The sequence below is a fragment of the Lacerta agilis genome, chromosome 7 (assembly GCF_009819535.1).
Source record: "Lacerta agilis isolate rLacAgi1 chromosome 7, rLacAgi1.pri, whole genome shotgun sequence".
Classification (NCBI taxonomy): Eukaryota; Metazoa; Chordata; class Lepidosauria; order Squamata; family Lacertidae; genus Lacerta; species Lacerta agilis.
Window position 1 is genome coordinate 86229827 of NC_046318.1, and position 25308 is coordinate 86255134.

Below are 25308 nucleotides of genomic sequence, written 5' to 3' on the forward strand. Positions count from 1 at the left end.
TGCTGATTCCCGGACTGTCCGGGGGCCGGATTTAGAAGGCGATTGGGCCGCATCCAGCCCCCTGAATTATGGTGTTGCCACAATGCCTCTGGTCTTGGGAGCTGAGCAGGCCAGGGGGGCACTGGAGGGACTGGGCTCCTCCTCCTCCTCCTGCTCCTGGACTCTCCCTCCTTCCCTTCCTCCCTGTGGTTCCCAGCTGACTATAGAATCAGGGGTGGGGAGGGGTCTAACAGCCAAGCCCTCCGCCCCCATGCAGCAGCCACTCAGGGCTTGGTGTCTCACCAGCAGTGGGCAGCATGGGGTGCAGGGGGAGGGAGAGGCCTGCCCTGCACACAGGAGCTGCGCCAGGGGCCAGGGACCCCCCTGCTTGCTCTCCCCAGGGCCACTCTAGGAGCAAACCTGCCCTGGCAAAGGGGCCTCAGGAGGCCCAGTCCTGATGGTGACGCTCCCCACCTCCCAGCTCCTGTCGGCGGAGATCTTGCACCACCACGGCCTCGTGGAACGGCTGGTGGCCATCGCTGACCCACTGCTCAGCCTCTGCCCCCCAGAAGTGCAACAGCAGCTCCAGGTGAGGCCAGTGGGGTGGGGGGGGGAGGCTCTCTTGACATGCAATACCCCTTTCAGCCACTGGGTGTCAGTGGAGGGGCTCTAACCCTTTTGCTGGCCTTCCAACGCCATTCCATTAAGGGAGTTGGTTCCAGTTTGCCTGCAGAGCATCCTTTTAGAGCACCCAAAATCCAATAATTTTTGATACTCGCCCCTTTGCTTAAAAACAGAGGGCTGGCTAAGAGGCCTGCAAAGTCCACTTAGGTCAGGGGTGGGTGGAGAGAACGTGGGGGCCTTTTTTCCTTCCCCCGGGGGCACAAGAGCAGCACCCTCAGGCTGGCAGGTCCCTGTCACCCCTCCCCTCCTGTCAACAGGGCTGCAGAGCCTGATCTGAGAAGGACTGGTGGGGCTGCCCTCCCTGTCGTCCAATCTGACCCCCTTTGATGCCTCGTGTGCCCCACAGCCCTCGGTCCGGCCCTTGCAGGAGCGCTCGGAGCACCTCCTGCGCCAGAGCCTGGCCTGCACCCTGCGCCTGGAGCGTGCCCAGTCTCTGCTGGCGCAGTTCGCTGAGGCCCGTGAGGAGCTGTGCCCATGGCTGGAGGAGACGCAGCGGGCAGTGGGACAGTTCTCCCCCGACGGCATCAGCTGCGAGGCCTTCCGGGAGCACCAGGAGCTGCTGCAGGTGAGGGGGGCCGGGGGAGGCTGGAGTGTGGGGTGTGGGGGGGGCCGAGGGTCCTCTGTCCTCACCGCTTCTCTCTCCCGGCCCGGCACAGGGTCTCCGAGAGGCCATTGCAGAGCACAAGCCCCTGATGTCCAAGCTGCAACGGCTGTCGGGGCAGCTGGCTGAGCTCAGCCCACAGGAGGCAGCCCCCTTCCAGCGGGGCTGGCAGGCGGCTGAGGAGCAGTACGGAAGCATCCGGGAAAGGGTTCGCCAGGCAGCGGCTGTGCTGGAGGAGGCCATCCCACGATACAGCCAGGTGAGCAGCCAGACGGTCTCTGGGGTGGGAACAGACCTGGGCCAGTCACTTAGTCCCTGCTGTCCCTGACAGGCCGGCACCTCTGTCCTCACACAGCAGCAACGTTCATCTCCGGCCAGACCCAGGAAATTGAGTTCTGAAAGTTTTTCGTTTGTTTGTTTGTTGCCTTTCCATCCCAAGGGGTCCACAGTGGGGCACATGGTTCTCCTCTTCATTTTATCCCCACAAAAGCCCTGCAGGGTTGTGTAAGCTGAAACCAAACTAGACTCAACCAAGGCCACCCAGTCAGCTTCATGGCCAAGTGGGAGGATTCGAACCCTGCTCTGTCCCAGTCTGAATGCCCTAACAAATCCATGGGGTGAGATGTACTAGGCACAATCTCAGTCCAGTGTCAATGGACTGGTGAGTTATTGGGGCGGCAAATCATGAGATGACTTGGATGGCTTCACCGCCTTCCTCTGCCTGCATGGTGCGCTTGGAGGGACCCCCCCCCCCCCACGGGGGAGCCAGCCTGGCATCTCTTCATGGCAGGGAGATGTCATCAACCAGCATCTCTAGTCTGGGCTGGATGAGCCCCAGAGAGGCTGGCTGGGGCTGCTACAGGCAGGCCAATGCTATGGCTTCCGTTGGGACTTTAGGGCAGACCCATTTTCAGCCATAAGGGCCACAGGCCTTCTCTTGACCCCCATGGAGACCCACAGGTGCTCTGGGGCTGAAGGTGCTGCGTTGCTCCAACTCCTGCGGGGCTCTCCAACTCACGTGCCTCGGTTTCTCCAGAGCCTTGGATGCTGCTGGCTCCCTTCCAGCTGTGTACAGCCCAGACTTGGGGGCCCAGTACCCACTCTGGGTGGGTCAGGGGGAGGCCAGCCTGTGGGCCTGGGCCAACCCTCTGCTGTGCCCCTGCTTGCAGCTGTCTGAGCGGATGGAGCTGATGGTGGAGAGCTTGGAGAGGCTGCAGAGCCGCACGAGGGACCCCCCTGCGGTGCGGGGAGACTCTGCCTGGCTCCGGGAGCAGATCCGGGAGAACGGCCTCCGGCTGGCGGAGCTGGAGAAGCTGGGAGTGGCTCTGGAGACCCTCCGCGGGCAGGGGGCTGAATTGCTGGCCACCATGCAGGCAAGCGGAAACAGAGGTAGGCACGGCCCCTCCCCCAACGCCAGCTGGAGCCCTGAACTCAAGACGCAGAAGCCCCTCTTCCAAGCAGCTGGCCCCACTGTGCCTGTCTTGAGGGGTTTGGGGCTAGCCAGAGCCTATGGGTCTCCTCCTTCCTACTCCCCAGAGACCCACTGCTCACATTTAGAGGCCATTGCCCTGGGCACGGCAGGATCCCCGTGGGTCACAAATCTGGGTGGTCTAGAGGGCATGAGTCCCTGTCCTGTTTGGGGTGGGGTGGGGCTGGTTTCCTGCTGAGCCGCCCCCAGGACCCCTCTCCTTTGGCCTTCCCCCCTTCCTGCGGACAGGGATCCAGGAGCGTGTGGAGCAGCTGCTGAGACAGTGGAAGGCGCTTTGGGAGCAGAGCGAGGAGAGGGAGAACTGGCTGCAGGGCCTGCTGGTGCTGGCCGACCGCTTCTGGCAGGGCTTCTCGGACCTCTCTGCCACCCTCGGAGACATCCAGCAGGTGGTGCTGGAGCCAGAGGAGGCCGCCTCGGACCCCAAGGCCATCCAGGCCAGGCTTGGGGCCATGCAGGTACCAGGACATTGCTCAGCAACCATCTGTGCATCAGCCACCACCAGGCTCCTTCTCCCTGAGGGATCCTGGGAACTGCAGACAGGGGAGGGGTCCCCGTGGCCCCCGCCCACCTGCCCCCTTGGCTTTGCCCTGCATCCGCCTCCCAGCTCCCACCGGCAGTGATTCAGCTTTTGCACTGCGGCAGCTTCTGTGTGCGAGGAGGCCCTCCTGGGACTGGTTTCAGATGTGGGACCTTGACCCCATTACCCCTCCTCCCTCCAGGCCCTGCGAGAAGAGATCGACTCCCTGCAGAGCGAGCTGGACTCCTTGGGCGTCCTGGGCATGGAGCTGATGTCATCCTGTGGAGATCTGGACAAACCAGACGTCACCAAGAGCCTAGATGATGTGAGCTGGGGAGGGGCCCATCTAAGGCAGGGAATCCCCACAGGGTACAGGTAGTGTGGGGGCAGCCCCATTTCCCCAGTGTTGGCCTAGGCACATAGGAAGCTTCCTCTTCCTTAGCCAGCCCACTGGTCCATTTCCCTCTGTGTTGCATGCACTGACTGGCAGCTCCCTCCAGCAAGAACTGACCCTGTGCATCCTAGAAGAGCTGCCAAGAGCAGCCTGGATGGATGAGAGAGCAAAGCTGAGCTGGACATGTGGTGGCAACTGTAGGAGATGGATTGAGGATAAAATCTGTAGATTAGAATTTAAATCTCCTATCCCACATGTGTGGGACAAATACAAAAGGTAAGTGGGCTCTGAAGCCTTTTTAGCAAAGTAAGAACAGTCATATGTTTTACAGTTTACTAAAACTTAGGAATTAGGAATCCCCTTTTATTCATGGTCTGCAGTCCTTCCCCTCTTCAACCCCATTGCAGGTTATGAACTACGTGTTTTTAGTAAGATAAACAGAATGAGTGTATCTGAAGAAGTGTGCATGCACACGAAAGCTCATACCAGGAACAAACTCAGTTGGTCTCTAAGGTGCTACTAGAAAGAATTTTCGATTTTGTTTTGACTATGGCAGACCAACACGGCTACCCACCTGTAACTAGAATGTTTTTTACTTACATTTCAATGCAGGCAGCAAATACAGCAAAGTAGTATGCAGAAAAATACTTCTCTTCCAAGTTATAATACAGGCAACTCCCCATTTACACAAATATGTGCATGACCACATATATGTGCATTGCGCTGAACCCAAAAGTGATCCCCAAACGTCATAAAAAATGTCACAAAAAGGGGCGGAATGGGGTGTTTGCAGGCTTTTTCAGTGGGTGTTCCGATGGGTGTTCCAATTATATGCAATCACATGTAAGTGCGTGGTGCCTTGGAACGTAGCCCCCATGTAAATGAGGAGTTGCCTGTAAAAGAAAGTTGACCCAAACAATTACCGCCCAGTCAGCCTGACATCAATACCAGGAAACATACCCAGCTCCCTAAGCCGTTCCTCATAAGGCATCGTTTCCAAGCCTTTGACCATTTTGGTTGCCCTCTTCTGGACACGTTCCAGCTTGTCAGTATCCTTCTTGAACTGTGGTGCCCAGAACTGGACACAGTATTCCAGGTGAGGTCTGACCAGAGCGGAATATAGTGGTACTATTACCTTCCTTGATCTAGACGCTATACTCCTATTGATGCAGCCCAGAATTGCATTGGCTTTTTTAGCTGCTGCATCACACTGTTGACTCATGTCAAGTTTGTGGTCTACCAAGACTCCTAGATCCTTTTCACATGTACTGCTCTCAAGCCAGGTGTCACCCATCCTGTATTTGTGCCTTTCATTTTTTTTTTTGCCCAAGTGTAGTACTTTGCATTTCTCCCTGTTAAAATTCATCTTGTTTGCTCTGGCCCAGTTCTCTAATCTGTTAAGGTCATTTTGAAGTGTGATCCTGTCCTCTGGGGTATTAGCCACCCCTCCTAATTTGGTGTCATCTGCAAACTTGATCAGGATGCCCTCAAGCCCATCATCCAAGTCATTGATGAAGATGTTGAATAAGACTGGGCCCAAGGTTAAGGGGTGATATGATAGCCATGTTCAAATATATCAAAGGATGTCATATAGAGGAGGGTGAAAGGTTGTTTTCTGCTGCTCCAGAGAAGCGGACACGGGGCAATGGATTCAAACTACAAGAAAGAAGATTCCACCTAAACATTAGGAAGAACTTCCTGACAGTGAGAGCCTATGGACAGTGGAATTTGCTGCCAAGGAGTGTGGTGGAGTCTCCTCCTTTGGAGGTCTTTAAGAGGAGGCTTGACAGCCATCTGTCAGGAATGCTTTGATGGTATTTCCTGCTTGGCAGGGGGTTGGACTGGATGGCCCTGGTGGTCTCTTCCAACTCTATGATTCTATGATAGTCTCACAGAAGGGTGTCTGGAGCCCCCAGACACATGTCTGCTTAGCAGAAAGAGAAAGTCTCCTCAGAGGTGGAGGGAAGTGGAAGGAATTAACTCCTTTGTTACGGAATTCCCACCCAGAGGAGGCAAAAGAACCCATCACACACAGTGGGTCCTCTCTAGGAAGTTTAAGAACTCTGTGTACTCACCCTGTGCTTGTCTACCAAAACATGCATTTGTCATTTGGCTGTAAAATCTACAGCCGCCTCTGTACCAAATCCCAGGGGATGGGGGGCATATTGTGCCCCAGGGGTGCAAACACAGTGGACACAAACACAAGTGGGAGCAGTTTATGGGATGCATTTGGGCACAGGGTGCCAGCCTGGCACGGGGTCCGTGTGTGATGTTGGCCCACCGAATGTGAAAGAACTTACGGGGGCTGGCCTCCCAATACCCTGCAGCTTAACCCCCCCCCCCATATTTCTCTCACTCCTCTCTCTGTGCAGCTCTACTCTTCTTGGAACAGCCTGAGCAAGGTGTGGGGCGAACGCCGGACCCGCCTAGAGGAGCAGCTGCAGGCCTCACTCAACTACCAGCAGACCATGGAGGTGAGGAGGGTCTCTTACTCGGCCCACACCCACTGACAGGTCATGCGGTGGACCCCCGGGACAAAAATACCCAAAGCCTTAATGAGGTTGATGGGGAGCTTCTGCGGCTGTTGGTCCTTAGCCTCTTCGTGCCAGAGGGTGAGCTGGAGAGTATTCCTGGCCCCCCCGCTGATCTTTGAAATACCTTCTTTGTGGCAAAAGCTTTGGCCCTCACCCCATAAGCTTCTCCCCGGGTCAAGAGTCAGGTCAACAGGCTCCCTGGCTGGGCTGTTCCCACAGACTGAGCCAGAGTCAGTCTCTGGCAGGCAGCACCCCCCCCCCCCGGCCCAGGCAGGTGTCCTGGGGGTGACTCAGCCATTGTGCTGCCACCCACAGAGGAGCTTCTGCTTGGCCCTGGAGCACTTTCACACACACACACTGCTGCCTCTGCTGTAGCTGCCAGACCTTATTCCAGTTTGGGACCCCCACCCCTTTCCGCACTTCCCTAGAGGCTCCTGAGCTGGCTGGAGGCGGCTGAGTTGAGGATTGCAGAGGAGTTTTTGGTCGGGGGGGACCTGGACCTGATCAAGCTGCAGCTTTCAGAGCTCAAGGTAAGAGGGGATGCTCAGAAGAAGTGGAGGGGTGGGCTGTGTGCTCTGGACTTCTTGGTTGTAGCTATGGGGCAGGGTGTACAGTGGGGCAGGCAGTGGACCCCTCCCTGCACTCCATGAGCTCCCCCTTTTAACCAGAGAGTGATTCAGGACTAGAAGGAAAATCCATCCCTGGACCAGTCATCTCTTTCCCACCTGATGCTGCTGCGGAAGAAGCGCTGTGCAGGTGCCATGGGACCACCTGGGATGGTTCTCTTGAATGGATGTAGATGAGTGTTGTTGTTGTTGTTGTTGTTCAGTCATTCAGTCGTGTCCGACTCTTCGTGACCCCATGGACCAGAGCACGCCAGGCACGCCTATCCCCCACTGCCTCCCGCAGCTTGGCCAAACTCATGTTAGTAGCTTCAAGAACACCGTCCAACCATCTCATCCTCTTCTTGTGTGAAAATGCAAATATCTATTTCAGCTGCATTATTAATCACCTTCCAGGTGCAACTTATCTCTAGAAGCTATTAGGACAAGGCTGTCTCACCTTCTAGAACAATTATGATGTACAAGGATGCTTTAGGGAGACTTGGATTATCATCTCCCTGTTTTACGTTTCCCTCTTATCAAAGAAACCAGTCTCAGACTGTTAAGCAAACAAGAAAATACAATGTTTACTCACATCAACGCGTTGCCAGGGTTCATCAGATACAGTGGTGAAAATCAGGCATGCAATAAGCCTTAAGTGTTACAAATATTCATAGTCCCGTTCAAAATGGAGATCTCTGGAGGAGAGCAAAAATAAATAAATTGCTCTGTCCCCCCCCCCCAGGATTTCAAGCGAGAGCTATACCAGGTCAAGGTGGATGTAGAAAGCCTGAGGCACCCAGTGAGCCCCAGGGGGGCCAACATCAGGGGGGGGCCCAGCTCTCTCTGCAGCTTCCGCGACCGCTGGAACTGGCTGGAGGAGGAAATTGTGAAGCGGCAGGTGAGGACGACTGGTGGCCAGTGTGAAGGCTGGACTAGGGGGGCCCTGACCGTTGGGTGTTGCGCCAGGGCCTGAGAGAGCCTTTCAGGAGATACACCTCCTGTGGCTTGTGGGTGGAGTTGCCCCTTTGCTTGGTCAGGCTGTATTCTGGTTCTGGGTCTGAGAAATTGAATAGTGGGCAGCGGGGGGGGGGGGGGCTTTCCTTTCTCTCTGGTGTGCAGCTTGGCTGTCTTCCTCAAGCCACCTGTAGCTCTTTCCCCTCTGCAACCTATGCCAAGCCCAGGCCAGCCTCTGCCCCTGATGGAGGCTGTCCTGCCCCTCTCTCGTCTCCTTCTCAGCATCGCCTGGAAGCCGCCCTCCTGGGTCTGGGTCAGTTCCAGAACCAGCTGGAGGAGCTCCTGCAGTGGCTCCTTCGCACCACAGAGCAGCTGGAGACCCCCACTGCCCTCAGCCTGGACCTGCAGAGCTGTGAGATTGAGCTGGCAAAGCACAAGGTCAGGAGGGGGGCAGGTGAAACGAGGGAGGGAACGGGGGTCCGTGGCACCTTCCCAGGCGAAGCCCCCTGAGCAGGCCTTCTTCACCCGGGGCAGGTGCTGCGGAATGATGTCATCTCTCGCACCCGGACCGTCCAGTCTGTGAGAGAGGCCGGGGAGGCCCTGGTGCTCTCTGGGGCAGGAGACTCGGTGGAGGGGCTCCAGGGCAGCCTCCAGCAGCTGGGCCAGCGCTGGGACTTCCTCCTGAGCGAGACGGAGAGCCGGCAGCTGGAGCTGGAGAACAACCTCAGCCAGGTAGTTCCGCAGGGCAGGGGGCGGGATGCAGCCCCTCTGGTCCGGCCCAGAGCTGTCTTTGCACCCACCCTCCAGGAACGGGGGCTTTGGGGGGGAAACGTGGTGATGGCGGTCTATCACCTACCCTCTACAGGGGGGGTGTCATCCCAAATCCAGTAAGGGAGACGTAGGGGAAAGGAGACCCACCCACCCACCCCTAGTCTGCCCATCAGTGGCCTGTTGGGACTCTGCCTTTCCAAAGGGCCACATAGTGGGGTTTGGAGTCTTCTGCCAATAAGGAAGACTCAGGCTCTGTGGAGGGAGAAACACCATCTGAGGGGCTCAGCTTGGCTTGCTCGGGGCTTCTGCTGCCTGCAGGTGCAGGATCTGACCTTGGAGATCACAGAGCTGCTCCGGTGGCTGGAACACGTGGAGCTCCAGCTCTTTTTCTCCAAGCCTGGCTGGGATCACCCAGATACCACCAAGGACAAGCTGGCAACGCATCTGGTGAGTCTGTAATGCTACTACTACTACTGATATTTATTTATATTTATTTATATTCTGCCTATCTGACTGGGTTTCCCCAGCCACTCTGGACGGTTAACAGCATATATAAAAACACAACCAAACACCAAACATTATGTAGGAGATGGATTGAGAGTTAAATCTGTATATTACAAACCTCCTATTACAGGTGTGTGGGAGAAATACAAAGAGTAAGTGGCCTGCAAAGCCTATTTAGCAGAGTAAAACACATATATTTCACAGGAACAAGGCAGTTGCACCTTTTTATCCCTTTTACTTGTGGTCTCCTGCCCTGCTCTTCCTCCTAACCCCTGTTGCAGAGAATGAATTACATGTTTTAGTCAGATAGACAAAAAAGGTTTACTTACATTTCAATGCAGGCAGCATAAGAAAACTTATTAGGTTCATAATACAAAAGTTGGCTTCTACATAGGCTGTGTGTGTTTGGGGACCCTCATACCTCCTGCAAAGTCAGGTTGCTGATCCATCCAGCTCACTTCTGCCAGCACTAACTGGCAGCATCTTTGCAAGGCCTTTTAGTCCCCACCCAGACTTGACACCTCCTTCCTGCTTCACCTGAATCACCGAGACAGAAGGAAGGCAAAGGAGCCACCGCAGATACTCAACCCCACACCCCCATGCCCAGCCCCTCACATCTGCCCTTCCCTTCTGGCAGGAGTTGTGCCGAGAGATGGAGTCCAAGCAGCAGACATACCACAGTGTCCGGGAGCAGCTCCAGCGCCTGCTGGCCACTAGCCACCCTCCACGGGCTTCCAGCATGGAGCACAGCCTGAGCATCCTAGAGCAGAAGTGGGTCAGCGTTGCCAGCCTGGTGCAGGAGCGGAAGGTGAGTAGTGCTGGGATGAGGCCCAGGGCTGGTCGGCTCCTGGATTTCATTGCAACCCTCTTTTAATTTGTATGCTGCCTTTCAAATTGGACCAAATTCAGTTTGCTGGTTTTGACCTCTAAAGCTTTAAGTGGCTCAAGACCGCAGTTCCTCAAGGACCACCTCTTCCCACATGAGCCAATCCTGACCCTGCAGTCATCATTTTGAGGCCCCTCTTTGTGTGTTCCTCTGCTTGAGGTCTGGAGGGTGGCAGCATGAGAAGGGGCCTTTTTGGCAGTGGCCCCCCGCGTGTGGGATGCTCTCCCAGGGAGGCTCGCCTGGCACCTTCATTGCCTATCTTTAGGTGCCAGGCAAAAACATTCCTAGTCTCCCATGCCTGTCTCTAACTGAACAGTCTGTGGCCTTTTGAACTGCGGGCGGGGTATTGTTTTTGTTTGTTGCTGTAGTTGCATTTTTGTGTTTTTGTATTGCAAACTGCCCTGTGACCCTCGGTTGAAGCGTGGCATAGAAATTTGATAAATAATACATTGCTACACACGAGGCAGTTTACCAGCTGAAAAAAACAACAAAATATGCAACAAAGATCACTTGTCCTGTAACAATCTGATCCAATGCAAGAAAGTCATAATAAAAAATGTGGCTTTAAAATAAACAGTGTATATCAAATAAAGTAACATTCAGCATCCATTAGAACACAATTACATTCACTCCCCCAAATAGCAGCAAATAATAATTAAACAGAAACCCGCTCTCAACAGCTACGGCGCACCATCCCTAAGGTAGATAGCGGCAAGCCACAATACACAAAAAACCATGTAAAAGTATAGAGTCGAGCAGAACTTACGGAAAGCAACTAATCCTCGCCCCCAGGAGCAGCTCAGCGAAGGGCTGACGGTCAGCACCGAGTTCCACTCCACGGCCCAGGAGCTGCTGCAGTGGGTGGGGAGGACAGAAGAGGCCCTGGTGGGGCTGCCCCCACCCAGCTATGTCCTGGAAACCGTCACCAGCCAAATCCAGGAGCAGAAGGTGAGCTGGAGCTGCCCAGCTGCGGTGGCCTGAGACCCCGTGGCGGGCAGTCCGGGTGGGAGGCACCTGCACCATCTCCTCTGGGCGAAGGGCCTCAGCTGCCCCACTTTCCCCCTCTCCCTCCCGCAGGCCCTGGCCAAGGAGACCCAGGCGCAGAGCGAGAAGCTGGCTGGCCTGGAGGCAGTTGGCAGGCGCATGAAGGACTTCAGCCGGAAGCAGGACTGCGGCCTCATCCACAGCCTGGTGCTGACCGCCAAGGAACGGCTGGCCAAGGTGGCACAGCATGTGGGCGAGAGGGGGGGCCAGCTAGAGGAGGCACGCAAGCGCACCAAGCAGGTATGGTGGGGGGGGGGGGGCCCTTTGGGGAGCCTCCTCTCTCGTGTGGGGGGCGGTTGTGGGCACATGGGGAAAAGCCACAGCCCTGACGCTGCTGAGATGCAGGCGGGTGGGAGGGTGGGCTCCTGAGGGTGTGTGCATGAGGGGGACTTGACCGTAGCCCCCTCCCCCCGCTCTGGCCTTCAGTTCAGCGAGTCTTGGCAGCTGCTCCTGGACTGGCTGGATGAGGTGGAGCCTGACCTGGAGGAGACCAGCAATGCTGCCTTGAGCCAGGAAGAGATCAAGAGCCTCCTGGAGGAACACAAAGTAAGCGGTGTGTGTGTGTGTGTGTGTGTGTGTGTGTGTGTCTTGGAGGCTTCTCTGGATCTTCCTGATCACAGAGTTGGGAGCGACCCCTAAGGGTCATCTAGTCCAACCCCCTGCAATGCAGGAATCACAACTACTGGCAGCTCGCCGTCTGTGCTGGGGTTGCATTCTGGGTCATTGTGAACTTGCATGAAATCTCATATAATTGGAACACCCATTTTTTAGTATTATTGGAAAAGCCTGAAAACACCTTATTCTACCCCCATCCTGCCACCTTCTGCCCCTTTTTGTGACTTTTTGGCTCACTTTCGAGTCACACTCATATCGCTGTGCCCCCCCCCCCAGCTCTGCTTGATCCCCCAGGTGTTGGGCTGCCCCCCCTTCGCTGCCCAGCCGGACGCTCATTGCCTCTCCCCTTCCTCCCCACCTGGGTGGCCACAAAATTTAGGTCAGGGTGCCCATTGTGCATCATGGCTGCCCCACACCAAGAGCGCAATAATTGTCTGCTGGATCAGGCATTTGTTTTTTGTTTTTTATCAAAAATTTATTGATTTTTACAATTTTAAGCACATTTCATGACAGTTAAATTTTTCCATACTCCCCCCTCTCCCACCAAAGGGAGCAATTATCCAAACCCTCCTCTCACAGGAGCACATATTAATACATTTCAAATTTAACAAATTAAAATATAGGAAATCATTGCTTAAGCCTGGCCCTTCTCCTAGGCCAAACATTCTTGCATTTCTCAATTTCATTGTCGATTGACTTCCTCAGATCCCGCCCTGTTGATTTCATAAACAAACCTAATTACCAGTTTTTCAAATTCATAGTCAATTCTAATTTTACATCACAATAATTTTTTCCCTTATCTTTTTAAACAAAATCATACATCAAACTTAATTCCTAATAATTTTTACTCAACCTCAGCCTCTAAATACTTCTGAACCTTTCTAAAACCCTTATCAAATTTTCCTATTCAAACTAATTTTATAAACCTAAATTTTTCTTTTTTCTACCCTCTTCCCTCCCTCCGGTCTCAAAATTTTTGGCTAATAATTCTTAACATTTCTCCATTACACCAGCATCCAAGTCCGGCCGTCTAAACCATATAGAGAGAACAATATCAAAAACATGTCCTTTTTAACCCACTCTAACCCTCCCAAAAACCTGGACCCAAAAGTTAAAACATGCTGTCTTCTGTTTTCATCTTGTCTCTTGCAAAATAATCTTCCACATGGCATTCTCATAACAGAGTATGAACCAAAGTGGTTGCACCTCTTTTCTTTGGTGTAGTGGTTAAGAGCGGCAGACTCGTAATCTGGGGAACCGGGTTCGCATCTCCGCTCCTCCACATGCAGCTGCTGGGTGACCTTGGGCTAGTCACACTTCTCTGAAGTCTCTCAGCCCCACTCACCTCACAGAGTGTTTGTTGTGGGGGAGGAAGGGAAAGGAGAATGTTAGCCGCTTTGAGACTCCTTAGGGTAGTGAAAAGCGGGATATCAAATCCAAACTCTTCTTCTTCTTCTTCTTCTTCTTCTTCTTCTTCTTCTTCTTCTTCTTCTTTCTTCTGAAATATAAAGCTTCCATTGTCTATTTCATTTCCATCATCTTCCTCTTTTTGAAACATTCCTTTTGGATCAACATCAACATCAACATTCTTTAGCAGGGAGTCTCTGGCTGGTTTTTCCTCTTCCACTTTCTCGTCCTCAATTAGTACTGGTATTGTCACATCCATACTTTCAATATTTATCTCCAGTCCACAGTTCTGCAAAGTTAAATTCGGAAATCTCACAGCCTGTTTCATCTGCTCCACATTCTCTACCATCTGTTGCAAAAGTTCCAAAGTCTTTTCCTGAAAATCCACCGACCATTTTCCCTTAGTCATATTCAAGGTCAAAAAACAACTTTATAGTTGAAACAATTGTATTTTGCTGCATCCGCAGCCATTTTTGCTTTGTTCTTGCCAAACCTTTCAAGACCTCTGGAGAGAAAGAGTAATGCTTTTTCAAAGACAGATTTCAATCCAGATAAATCCAAAATCCACCCCCCCTTTTTTTTGAGGGAACAGTTTCAGAAGTCTTCTTTGTTTTTACACTTTAACAACAGCCTCGGATACAATGTTGCACTGTTCTTTCTGTTTCAACTGTCAGGGACCGACCTCCATTTTTAAGTCCCTTCCCAAGCCTAATTGTTCTTTATCCTTTTTAGTAAATTAGTACTTACAAAGTCGAAATACAGTCCAAATTCTGGAGAAATTGAGCGCTCCTTCTGTCAGCAGCTGCTACATCTCGCTGCGGGGGTAGTGCTTGATCCACAGCACCCGTGCCTTCTACCCCGCTCGCTCTCGGCAGCCCTTACTAGGGCTTACCGGAGAGTAGGGGAGGCGCACTGGGTGCCCGCCGGATCCCACGTCTCCAGGATGCCCTTCCTGGAGTTTTTCTGGGGGGTTGCAGCGCAGTTGCGACTCCCCCTTCCCCCACAGCGATGGAGAAACCTCGCAGCCGAGGTTTCTCCCGACTGACCCGAATTGCGCCCTCTGCCACCAGCAGCCACTGGAGGGAATCGAGCGGTGGCACTTTCACCCAAGATACACCGCTGAGTGAAGCCACCATCCCAGTCTGTAGTGATACATCGCCCAGGCCTAGTCAGGAGCGGGAAGGGAGCCTGGCCCGACTCATGTCAAAACCCACCTTGGGCCCCAACGGTCCTTGGGAGCAGTTGTGGCCTACCTCGTAGGAGTGCACTCGTGAAGCTACTCTCCTTCCCACTGGCATTTCCAGGAGCAACAAGGGGTCTTTTCCGTGGAGGGGTGTGCTCTGTGCCCCTCCCTGCTCTCCTGACTGGGCCCTTTGCCCTCTCTTGCCCCACCCTGCAGGAGTTCCAGAAGGGACTGCGTGCCAAGCGCCCGGTCTATGAGGCCACCTTGCGGAGTGGGCGCCTCCTCCGGGAGAAGGCCCTGCTGCCTGACGACACCCAAACCCTGGAGGAGATGCTGGGGGAGCTGAGGGGCCGGTGGGAGGCCATCTGTGGCCGGGCGGCTGAGAGGTGGGTGTGCAGTTGGGTGCGGAGGTGGGGCTTTGGAACAATTTGGATGTCCAAGGATGCTTTAGGCAGACTTGGATTATCTTCTCCTTGTTTTATGTTTCCCTCTGAACAAAGAAATCACTATCACACGGTTTAGTAAACAAGAAAACACAAGGTTTACTCACATCAAAAGTCTTGCCAGGGTTCAACGCATTCTGTGATGAAAATCAGGCAAGCAATCATCCTTATGTTACAAAAGTCCACAGTCCAATTCAAAATGTGTACACTGAGGTGGAGAGCTTACTGACATCCTACCCCATCGCAGGTAAGAAGAAGAGTGAGCTGTGACAGGAAGATTAAATTTTCTGTTGTTCCCTCTCCCACCACAAACTTTAGAGGCTATGACATCATACAGTCCCCTTTTTGTGAATCTCCAGCCATCATGCATTTGTGATTTGGCTGCTGATCAAACCTCCCATGTTAGATTACTGGTTCATCTAGCTCAGTATGGTTGGCGCTGGCAGGCCGCCATAGCTCTCCAGGTTTTGAGGCTGGGGTCTCTCCAAGCCCTACGTGGAGCTGCTCCCTTTGAAAATCAAACCCGATGCCTTCTGCATGGAAAGCAGTGAGGGGGGCCTCCCCCCGCCCACCCCCTTCCCACTGGCCCCTTGACCTTGGGCCGCCTTTCTCTCTTTCAGGCAGCGCAAGCTGGAGGAAGGTCTGCTCTTCTCAGGCCGCTTCACAGATGCTCTGCAGACCCTCATGGACTGGCTGTACCGGGCTGAGCCCCAGCTGGCTGAGGAGACCCCTGTGGGTGGGGACAGGGACCTGGTCAGTGCCCTCATGGACAAGCACAAGGTCTGTGGGGGGTCTGCAGCGGAGTTGATCCACTTTGGGCTGGGGGCACAGGTGTGCCTAGACCCCCTTGGTGGGGTGGTGGGCTTGCAGTGTCCTGGGGCGTGCAGCTGCTGGATGTGCCTGCCCCATCCTCCCCCCACAGGTCTTCCAGAAGGAGCTGGGCCAGAGAGCCAGTTGCATCAAGGCGCTGAGGCGCTCCCTGCGGGACCTGATGCGCGGCGGCAGTGGTGGCGCCGGAGACTCCCAGTGGCTCCAGAGCCAGGTGGAAGAGCTCAGCCACCGCTGGGAGCTCGTCTGCCAGCTCTCCGTCTCCAAGCAGGACCGGCTGGAGGCTGCCCTGCGGCAGGCAAGTGGGGCGAGCTGAGGGGGGCAAGGGGGGGCCTTGGTGAGCCATGAAGCCATGGCAGGTGGGCGGGAGATGGGCAAAGTGGGTCCTGGGTTGCTGTCTCTCCTCTCAGGCCCAGGCTGCTTGGCGTGGGCTGGGTTGTTCCCCAAGGTCAGGAGCAGGTTACCTGGGCCCACACCAAGCCCCCTTACTCTGGAGGGTGTGGGCTGTTTGCTCTGAGCTGCTCTCCCTTAGCCACCTTTCAAGAGCGGGGGGGGGGGAGGAGTGCTTGGCGTTGTGGGACCTGGCAATGGATTCTGGGTAAGGCGATGTCTCTGCCTCCCTGGGGCTCAGTCTTGCTCAAGCAGCCCAATCACTCTCTGGCCGGCCCCTGATTCAGACCAGCCATGGCTGAAAGCTCAGGGAGGGCCAGGATCCTCAGAGTCTCAGAGGCTGGTAGGCACTTGCATGGCAGATAAGAGTTTTTCGTTGGCAAAATAAAGCAGAAACGCTGTCACAGAAATTTGAGAAAAACAAAGCTACAGTTGAGAATGAACTGGACATTGGTTTTGTGGGAGAATTGGTGCTCAGGACCCTCAGGATGTAAAGTGCTTGGGAGGAACCACTGTTGGAGGGGGACTGGAGGAAGCTGCAGCATCAGGGTCCTCCCCCTGGTCAGGCCTGGATCTTTTGGGAAAGTGGGGGGAAGGAAAGCGCCCTGAACCCTTCCCTGCCAGTCACCATTCTGGCTGCTCCCAATGGCTCCCCAGTTGCTTCTCTACCTACCCCCATGCACCCTTGCCTTTGCTGGGACACCCACTCCTCTGGCAGTGATACAAACCATGCAGGCATGGTGGCTGGGTGGGGCTGGAGGAGTGGGTTGCACCAGCCCTGCCCAGATGGGTCTCCCCGCTGTGACACCAACCTCTTGTTCCTTCCAGGCCGAGGAGTTCCATGCCCTAGTGAACTCCTTCCTGGGCTGCCTGACTGAGCTGGAGAAGTCCATCAAGTTTGGTGCCCTCCCGTCAGAGGAGGCCGCTGTGCAGGAGTGCCAGAGCCAGCTCCAGGTGGGCAGCCTTTGGGGGAGGGAAGGCAGCCCCTTCCCCACCCCTTTTCCTTGGGCCTTGAGATTGTTGGATGGAATTAGATGAATAGGAGGGGATATTTATTACTAATAATCCTTCCTCTTGAGAAAGCCAACATCTATTTCAGCACTATCCGTGCACAGTTTATCTCTAGAAGCTGTTGGGACAAGGCCGCATAACCTTCTAGAACAATTATGTTACCCAAGGATGCTTTAGGCAGATTTGGATTATTTTCTCCCTGTTTTATGTTTCCCTCTTAACGAAGAAATCTCAGACTGTTTAATAAATAAGAAATTGCATTTACTCACATCAAAGTCTTGCCAGGATTCTACAAATACAGTGATGAAAATGTGGCAGGCAATAATCCTTAAATGCAACAAAAAACTAGTCTGGTTCAAAATGGAGAGAGCAAAGAAACGTCTTCCCCCGTTGCGGGTAGGAAAAAGAACGTGTAGTGACAGGAGGAAGCAAAGATGAAGTTTCCATTGTTCTCCTTCCCACTACAAAGGCTTAGAGGAGTTGACAGCATAGAGTTCCCTGTTTGTGACTATCCAGCCATTATTCAATCTGTGATTTGGCTCCAGAGCCTCCCACAGAAACAGGCCCACCGTGCCCAGAGGAGGAGCCTGTGCATCCACCCCCTGGCTAGATGGCGCTGAGTGCCCCTCCACTCCGCTTGCAGGATCTGAGGCAGAGCCTCCAGTGTCAGCAACTGCAGCTGGAGTGCATCAGCTCCCTGGGGGATGAGATTCTCAGCACCTCCCACCCGGACTCTGTCATCACCATCCGGTCGTGGGTCACCGTCGCCAGGAGTCGCTATGAGGAGGTGAGGGTGGCGCATGCAGGGCGAGGGCAGATGGGGTGTGCCAGCCAATGTGATGTCAGACTAGGACCTGGGAGAGACCAGGGTTCAAATTCTCCCACTTGGTCATTAAGCTGTCACTGGGTGTGACCTTGGGGGACAATTCATACCTCTCTCACCCTTACCAACCTCACAGGGCCATTGTGGGGATTAAATGTGGGGTGGGGTGGGAGAACCATGTATTTCACCTTCTGCTCCTGGGAGAAAAAGGTGGGAGACAAAAGCAATGAATGATTGAATGAGATAAGGGTAGAGGAGGGATGGCAGCCTCCACACTCAGCCTTGGTGCTACGGACATGCAACCAGTCCCAGCTGTTGGAGGGGCAGGGGTGTCTCTTCAAAACCTCCCTAAAAGGGGGCCTGGCTTGAGCTGTGCCACCTCCTACTCTTGTGGGACCAGCAGGGGAGAAGAGGTGAGGCTAAGGGAGGCAGGCCCAGGCTGAGTGCCAGTCCCCCTCCTGGCAAGAGGAGCAGGGAGACCTCTCCTGCCCTGTAACCCCCTGGCGCCAGCCCCTCTGTGTCCTGCAGGTGCTGAGCTGGGCCCAGCAGCAGGAGGAGCGGCTGCAGGTGCAGGCGGCCTCTCTGGCCACGGAGCGGGAGGAAGTGGCGCGGCTCATGGACTGGATCACGGCCGCTGAGGAGGCCTTGAGCCTGCGGGACGAGGAGCCCCTCCCAGAAGATGCGGAGCAGCTGGAGGAGCTCAGCGCCCAGCACGGGGTAACTAGCCCACCTTGACTTTGTGCCTTGGATGCCTGTGGGCATCACTGGCTGGGAATCCCTGAGGGAGATGGAATGATGATTAAACCAGCAGATCAAAATTTAAACCTCCTGTCCCATGTGTGGGTGAGAAGTATGAGAGTGAACAGGCTGTGAAGCCCTTTTTTGGCAGAGTAAAAACTCGTTTGCCACTTCCTGGAAGCTAGGAATTAGTCGATTATACCTTTTATCCCAATATATTTGTGGTCTGTCTACCTTTCCCCTCTGTCTCCATTGCGAAGAATGACCCACACATTTTAGTACAAACAAAAAGGTTTACTTACATTTCAATGCAGGCAGCAAATACTTTAAAGTAGGACACAGGTAAAATACGTCTTAGGTACAAAATGCAAAATCAGTTTCCAAAAGGGAGCGTGGGCTCTGAGCATGCTCACATCGCTGGCTTGAAGGAAGAGGGAGACTGAGGCAAAGAGGAAGCAGAAAAGACAGAAATCCTTTGTCCCATTTCCTGCCACAGAGTGTAGGGGGTGTGATGTCACACAGACCTGTCTTCTCTAGGAATACAAGAACTCTGTGAGTCTTAAGCCCTTTACAGGCGCATCTAGCAAACGTAATTGTCATTTGGACTGTAGATTTTCCCACCATCCACCCCCACTCCTGCAGGAGTGAGACACAAAGAACTGAGGCAGCTGCATGTGGAACCAGCTTCCCTGTGGCCCCACCTTGGCCCACCTTGCAGGGAGGAGCAGCTGCCCTTTCCCTCCCCTCTCTCATTCTCCCCCCCCCAGGTGTTCATGGAGGAGCTGACCCACAAGCAGCCAGATGTGGAGAGGGTCACCAAGAGCTGCAAGCGCAAGACAGCCCCTGAGGCCGGGGGGGTCGCCCCTGGCTCCCGCAAGCTGCCTTCCCGTAAGTGCCCCTCCCTCAAAGCCAAGAGGCTTGCATGCTGCCTCCTCCACAAAATTGCCCAGTGCTCTTTTAAAGGCATCCACGTTAGTGACCATTGCTGCTTCCTGCAGGATGGAGTTCCACAGTTTGACGCTGATCAGTGTGAATAAGTCCTTCCTTTTACCTGCCCTGAGTCTTCCAACACTCAGCTCCACTGGACGTCCCCACTGAGTTCTAGTGACGGAAGAGAGAGAGGAAGAGAATTTGGGGGCTGGGCTGGGGGCTGAGTGGGGACTCTTCTGAGCACCTCCATTGCCCACTGCTCCACAGCCAGGCACACTCCTCCTCTCTTGCAGGGCGGCGCAGCGCCAGGAAGCTCTCTCCCAGGGCTCGGCCTGTACCCCTCGAGGACCTGGCGCCCCAGAGCCCTCTCCTGGCCCAGCTGGTGCAGCGCTGGCAGCAGCTGTGGCTCTTGGCCCTCGACCGCCAGTACCGGCTCCAGAATGCCCAGCAGCGCCAGCGAGAGGTAAGGGGTGGGGGCACTGGAATGAGGGGCAGTGGGGAGCCCACGGTCCCGGCTCTGCGTGGCTGGGAGAGAAAGAAGCAGCCAAGGGTGGGGCTTGAGTAGGACGGATGTCTGAGGGATGCCCTCCAATGAGGTGGGCTCCTGCAGGACTGAACCCCTGGAGAAATGAGGGAGTTCCTCTGGCACCTTGAACCTTAAGCCCTTGCGGGGTGAGAGGCCTCCACCTCCCGCCCTCCTGACCCCACCTGGGTTGGGCAGCTGCTTGTGGGTCCCTCGTGGTGTGTGTGGGGAAGCTGGTTGGTTGCTGTGGGAAGAAGCAGGAGCTGTGTGAGATGGGCCCCTTTGGACTGGATCCAGCTGCAGCCAGGCCCATCCTCTGCTGCTGCCCCCCCCTCCTCCTTCCCATGGATGCATGGCATGGCTGGGAAGCAGGGGGAGCCTGGCCCCGTCCCAGCAACCCCATCTTTCTCTCTCAGCTGGAGGAGTTTGCCCACTTTGACTTCTCGGTCTGGCGAAAGCGGTACATGCAGTGGATTAGCCAGATGAAATCTCGCATCCTGGACATCTTCCGGGGCATTGACCGGGACCAGGATGGGCGCATCACCCAGCAGGAGTTCATCGAGAGCGTCCTCTCCTCTAGTGAGTGCAGCAGTGCCAGGTGCCCGGGAAGGGGCAGGAGTGGGGGGCAACACCTCCCCAGTGTCATGGTCTGGCTGGATGCCGAGGAGTGGTGCGAGGGGAAGAAGGCTCAGAGCCCGGGGATTGGTTGGGACGACGATGCCTGGTCAGAGGGAGCAGACTGGGAGGAGGAGGCGGCGTTGGAAGCTGAAGAGGCAACAGGGTTGAGTGAGCAGGAAGAGGCTGTGGCAGAGGGCAGTCCAGACTCAGAGGCAGGAGACAGAGGGGAGACCGGCTGCTGAAGAGTCCAGGCGGTCTCTCCCTGCTGCTGCGACCAGCTCCCCTCCCTGCTGGTCTCCCAGAACATGCAGAGAAATGGAAAGGGCAGAGGAGGAGAGCTGCCACAGTCTCCCCTTCCTTGAAACAAACCCTGGAGAGGAGGGGACTTAGGCAGCTGTGGCAAGGCGGGGGCCTTCAGTCCTTGCAACTGCCTTATTGAGGCAAGACCTACTGGGAACACTTGCTGGCATCACTGGGCCTCAGCTGTTTTGGTTCCTTGGAATAAAGAGTTAACTGCACTGGTAGCTTTTATTGCTGACCTTCACCTGACTCTGGTTCCTGACCCCCAGCTGCTTTGGGACCATTCACTTTGCCAGACCCCCAACTCGGCACACTTGGGGACATGGCAGGACTAGTAGGGGGATGTGGAGAGGAGACCCCTCCTCTCTGGCAGCAGCTGCTCTTTCTGATCCACCTCCTACCTTAGCCCCCGGTGCCGCCGTCCACATTCCAGGCTCAGTTCCCTGGTTTGTGGGGCTCGCCGTGTGGCAAGTGGGGCCCAAGTGCCCGGCCAGCCCCCAGCCCCGCCCTCTCTTTCCCTCGCCAGAATTCCCCACCAACCCGCTGGAGATGAGCGCTGTGGCCGGCATCTTTGACCTGAACAGGGATGGCTTCATTGACTACTACGAGTTTGTGAGTGCTCTGCACCCCAGTCGGGACATCCTGCGCAGGGCAGCTGATGCGGACCAGATCCAGGACGAGGTACGGCCCAGAGAGATACTGGCCTCGGAAGCAGCACCCGCCACTCAGTTACAAAAAAGCATGAAGATGCAACTGTCAGATGACGTTGCAAAGAGGAGTCTTACCAGAGGGCAGGTGGTTGGGTGTCCCCCGGCCAGGGAGGCAGAGGCAAACCCCCCCCCACTTGGCCTGCCCTTAGGCCTGTCCCCCCAGCCAGCCCTTGACCCTCACCTCCTCCTTCTCTGAGAAGACCCCCTCCCCCCCCCACTGCTTCCATTTGTTTTCCAGGTGAACAGGCAGGTGGCTCAGTGCAACTGTGAGAAGCGTTTCCAGGTGGAGCAGATCAGTGCCAACCGGTACAGAGTAAGTGCTTGGCCAGGAGCCCCCTCGCCCCCCACCCGGCCTGGACAGGGGCCTGCAAGGCTTCTGGAGAGGAGGGGCTAACTGTGCATTGCAGGGGGCTGGACTAGAAGGCCCCTGGGGTTCTGTGGCTCAATCCATCGCCCAGAGGAGTTGGCGCCCACCAGGAAGCCCTTCAGCAAAGTCACGCCAGGCCTGGGAGCAGCCAGGCAGAGGGACTCAGATGGTCGGGGTTGATATGGTGGGGCAGAAAGCTGGAACACTTGTCAGAAGGGAACCCCCCCCCCAGGGGTCTCTTGTGTCCCTGGCAGGCACAACCCCTCCTTCAAGGAGAGGGGGCTTTCTCTCCTCTAGCACCTCTAGCTCACTGCTCCCTCCCCCCAATTGCAGTTTGGGGAGTCACAGCAGCTGCGCATGGTCCGCATCCTGCGGAGCACCCTGATGGTGCGTGTGGGCGGAGGCTGGATCGCCCTGGATGAGTTCCTGGTGAAGAACGACCCTTGCAGAGGTGAGGGGCTGGGGGTGGCGTGGGGGGGGGACATTTCTTCCATGGGCAGAGGCTGCCCCAGGACACCTCCTGGGCCTTTTAGGCAGGCTCAGTTGGGGGGGGGGGATAGGGGGCTCTGCTTTTCCCACTGCTCCCTCTGTGGGCCAGCAGGAGGCAGGGGAGGTATGTGGGAAACAGATTGTGTTGATTAAAATGTAAATCCATTTGTGTGGACGACACACAAAAAGTAGGAGTGGAGTGGAGTTTGGATTTGATATCCCGCTTTATCGCTACCCGAAGGAGTCTCAAAGCGGCTCACATTCTCCTTCCCCTTCCTCTGTGAGGTGAGTGGGGCTGAGAGACTTCAGAGAAGTGTGACTAGCCCAAGGTCACCCAGCAGCTGCATGTGGAAGAGCGGAGACGCGAACCCGGTTCACCAGATTACGAGACTACCGCTCTTAACCACTATACCACACTGGGCGCTGCCAAGCCTTTTTAGCAACATAAAACACTTATAAATTCGGCATCTTACTAAGCAATCCCTTTTTATCCCTTTTATTTGTGGTCTCCTGGCCTCCCGCTCTTCACCTCAGTTGCAGAGAATGAACCACGTTTTTTAGTAAGATAAACAAAGGTTTACTTACATTTCAATGCAGGCAGCATATACAATACAGGAAAGAAAACTTCTCAGGTACAAAATACAAAAGTTGCCTTTGATATAGGCTGTGGGTGCCCAGAGCCCCCAGACACACATCTGGTCAGTTTGGAAGCATGACGGAGAGAGAGTCTACTCAAAGGCAGCAGGAAGTATAAAAGATTATCTCCTTTGTTACAGAATTTCCACCCAGAGGAGGCAAGAAGTGACCACACAGAGGGTCCTCTCTAGGAAGTCCAAGAATCCTCTGTGTGCTCACCCTGGGCTTGTCTGCCAAAACATGCATTTGTGATTTGGCTGCGAACCCAACAGCTTTCAGGGACGATGTGGGCACCCCACCCTGTTGAAGGTGCTTCCTCTGGGCCCCTCTCACTGCGGTGTCATGTGGGAGCACCCTGGGTACAGGAACCAGGCCCGCCCTGTACGCTGTGCTCCTCATCCTGCTGGGGCTGGGGACCAGCTGAGCACCCAGCTGGCTCCTCTTTGCCCTCCTTTGCCCGGAAGCGGCAGCCTCCCTGTGCTCACCTTTTCTCCTCTCCCAGTGAAGGGAAGGACGAACCTCAAGATCAACGAGAAATACCTGACGCCAGACCCTGCGGGGGGCAAAGGGGGCAGCTCTCAGTCCGCAGCCTCCGCCTCCAAGGCGCTGGCTCCCCCCAGCCGCTCCAATTCCAGTCTCAGCCTCTACAGCAGTGCCTCAGCCCCCAGCAGCCCCCTCACCAGGAAGGTAAGGGGGGAGGGATCTCAGGGTGGGGTGGAGGAGGAGGGGAATATTGCACCAAATCCTCTAGCCTGCCCCCACAAACACCTGACTGGGGGGGCATCCTCCCTCCCTCCCTTGTCAGGCTGGAAGTGCTTTGCTCTGGGGAGTCAGAGAGTGGCGCCGCTGTCCCCCCCCCACTCCCCTGGAAAGGCTCCCCTGCCTGGGCCTGCCACCCCCAGAGGGAAGAGGGACTGCCCCAGTGCCTGTCCTCACTGTCTTCCCTCCCCCCTTGTAGTCTGTCCTGCGCAGGACACGCTCCGGGGATCGGTGCTTCCACTCCCGCAGCTCTCTGGTGACGGACGGGGTGGAGATGACCTTTGCCGGAGGAGGAGGAGCCTCTGAGTGTGGAGGAGGAGCCGGGGCGGAGCCTGAGGCTGAGCCCCCGCCAGGTGAGGAAGGAGGATGGGGGGGGGCAGAGTCTTCTCTCTGGACTAGAGGAAGCTGTTGGGCAACCCAGTTGCCCCCATCACCTGGGGTAGCTCAGAGGAGGCCCACTCCCCGTGGGGCAGGTTGACCCACCCGCTTGCTCCTCACCCAGCTGTTCCCTCTCCACAAACTGAATTTTGCCACACACCTGGATGCACTGCCCCCTCCCTCCCACAGTCTCCCATTCCAAGCGCTGGGTGCCAAGGGCTGCCCTCTGCCTGCCTGCAGCTGCCCTGGGGGATTTCTGGGAAGGGGTCTCCAAGGGCCATCTAATCTATCCCCTTGCGATGCACCATGGAAGCGTCCCTGACAGAGGTTTCCTCTTTGCCTCTCCTCCTCAGAGCCCCCCGGAGGTCCCCCGCCCTGAAGGATGCAGCCTCTGCGGAAAAGACGGGCCGGCCGTCCTGACCATTGTGGCACCCAGAGCCAGTCGGGGCAGGGCCCCCCCCCATGGGAGACAGGCTCAGAGGCCTCCACCAAGCAGCTCTGCCACCCCCCCCCCCCCCGAGGGCGCAAATGGGTGGCCAGCATCAACCTGCTTGGCCAGGCTGGAGGCTGAGCAGGTGGCAGAGCCCACCTCACCCCATGCCCACCCCCCTCCTTCAGTGCCCAGCTGCTTTACCCCCATCCGCCCTCCAGAGCAGGCACCCAGACCCCCCTCCCAATTATATGCAAATGCCTTTGTGGGAGGGTGCTTCCCCCAGTCCTTCCCCACCCCTTAGCCTGGCCCCTCCAGACAGCCTCATCCTTGGCACTCCCTGCTCCTCACCCGGTTCCTCAGCACCCACCTCAGTCCCGGGGGGGGGGGCAGCCCTGCCCCAGGTGGGATGTTTGGCATCTGCTCTGCCCACCTGCAGTGCTCAGGTGGGCACCCCCGGGATGGTTCCACAGCAGGTTCTTGGGGTGAGGAAGGCCACCTCCCTGTGGTGCTAAGCCCTTCTCCTGCCAGCCCTGAGGGGGGGGTCCCTTCCCTCCCTCCCTCCCTCCCTCCCTCTTCCCCTGGAGCTCTCTAACCAGGCTGAATGCCTGTCATGGTTGTGGATGTGCTCAGCGAGGAACAATAAAGACCAGGGTTTCTCTAGACTCCTCTCGTTTGGGTGCTGGGCTCTGTTGAAAACCCTGCTTCCTTCCTCCAAGGTCCCTCGTTCCACCGTTGAGCAGCACTGACCCTCAGGGGGTTCTTCCT

General features: G+C 55.8%; 1 protein-coding gene across 2 annotated transcripts in view; it reads left to right on the forward strand.

Annotated features, from left to right (window-relative positions):
* Positions 1-24504, forward strand: part of LOC117050373 (microtubule-actin cross-linking factor 1, isoforms 1/2/3/5-like) — a 39158-nt gene extending 14654 nt beyond the window's left edge. The window contains exons 9-39 of one of the 2 annotated variants that reach the window (XM_033156013.1): positions 461-568; positions 1010-1228; positions 1320-1523; positions 2434-2653; positions 2982-3208; positions 3473-3595; positions 6037-6138; positions 6627-6728; positions 7546-7701; positions 8040-8195; positions 8292-8489; positions 8847-8975; positions 9670-9840; positions 10711-10866; positions 10996-11202; positions 11389-11508; positions 14384-14553; positions 15231-15390; positions 15533-15736; positions 16657-16782; positions 17483-17626; positions 18191-18379; positions 19168-19288; positions 19624-19793; positions 20270-20432; positions 21298-21452; positions 21720-21794; positions 22182-22299; positions 23476-23660; positions 23932-24085; positions 24464-24504. In XM_033156013.1, the coding sequence (XP_033011904.1) occupies positions 461-568; positions 1010-1228; positions 1320-1523; positions 2434-2653; positions 2982-3208; positions 3473-3595; positions 6037-6138; positions 6627-6728; positions 7546-7701; positions 8040-8195; positions 8292-8489; positions 8847-8975; positions 9670-9840; positions 10711-10866; positions 10996-11202; positions 11389-11508; positions 14384-14553; positions 15231-15390; positions 15533-15736; positions 16657-16782; positions 17483-17626; positions 18191-18379; positions 19168-19288; positions 19624-19793; positions 20270-20432; positions 21298-21452; positions 21720-21794; positions 22182-22299; positions 23476-23660; positions 23932-24085; positions 24464-24489 (4758 nt within the window). In that variant the 3' untranslated portion in view covers positions 24490-24504. The remainder of the gene's footprint in view (positions 1-460; positions 569-1009; positions 1229-1319; positions 1524-2433; positions 2654-2981; positions 3209-3472; positions 3596-6036; positions 6139-6626; positions 6729-7545; positions 7702-8039; positions 8196-8291; positions 8490-8846; positions 8976-9669; positions 9841-10710; positions 10867-10995; positions 11203-11388; positions 11509-14383; positions 14554-15230; positions 15391-15532; positions 15737-16656; positions 16783-17482; positions 17627-18190; positions 18380-19167; positions 19289-19623; positions 19794-20269; positions 20433-21297; positions 21453-21719; positions 21795-22181; positions 22300-23475; positions 23661-23931; positions 24086-24463) is intronic. The other variant, XM_033156014.1, reaches the window with a different exon arrangement.
* The last annotated feature ends 804 nt before the right edge of the window (positions 24505-25308 follow it).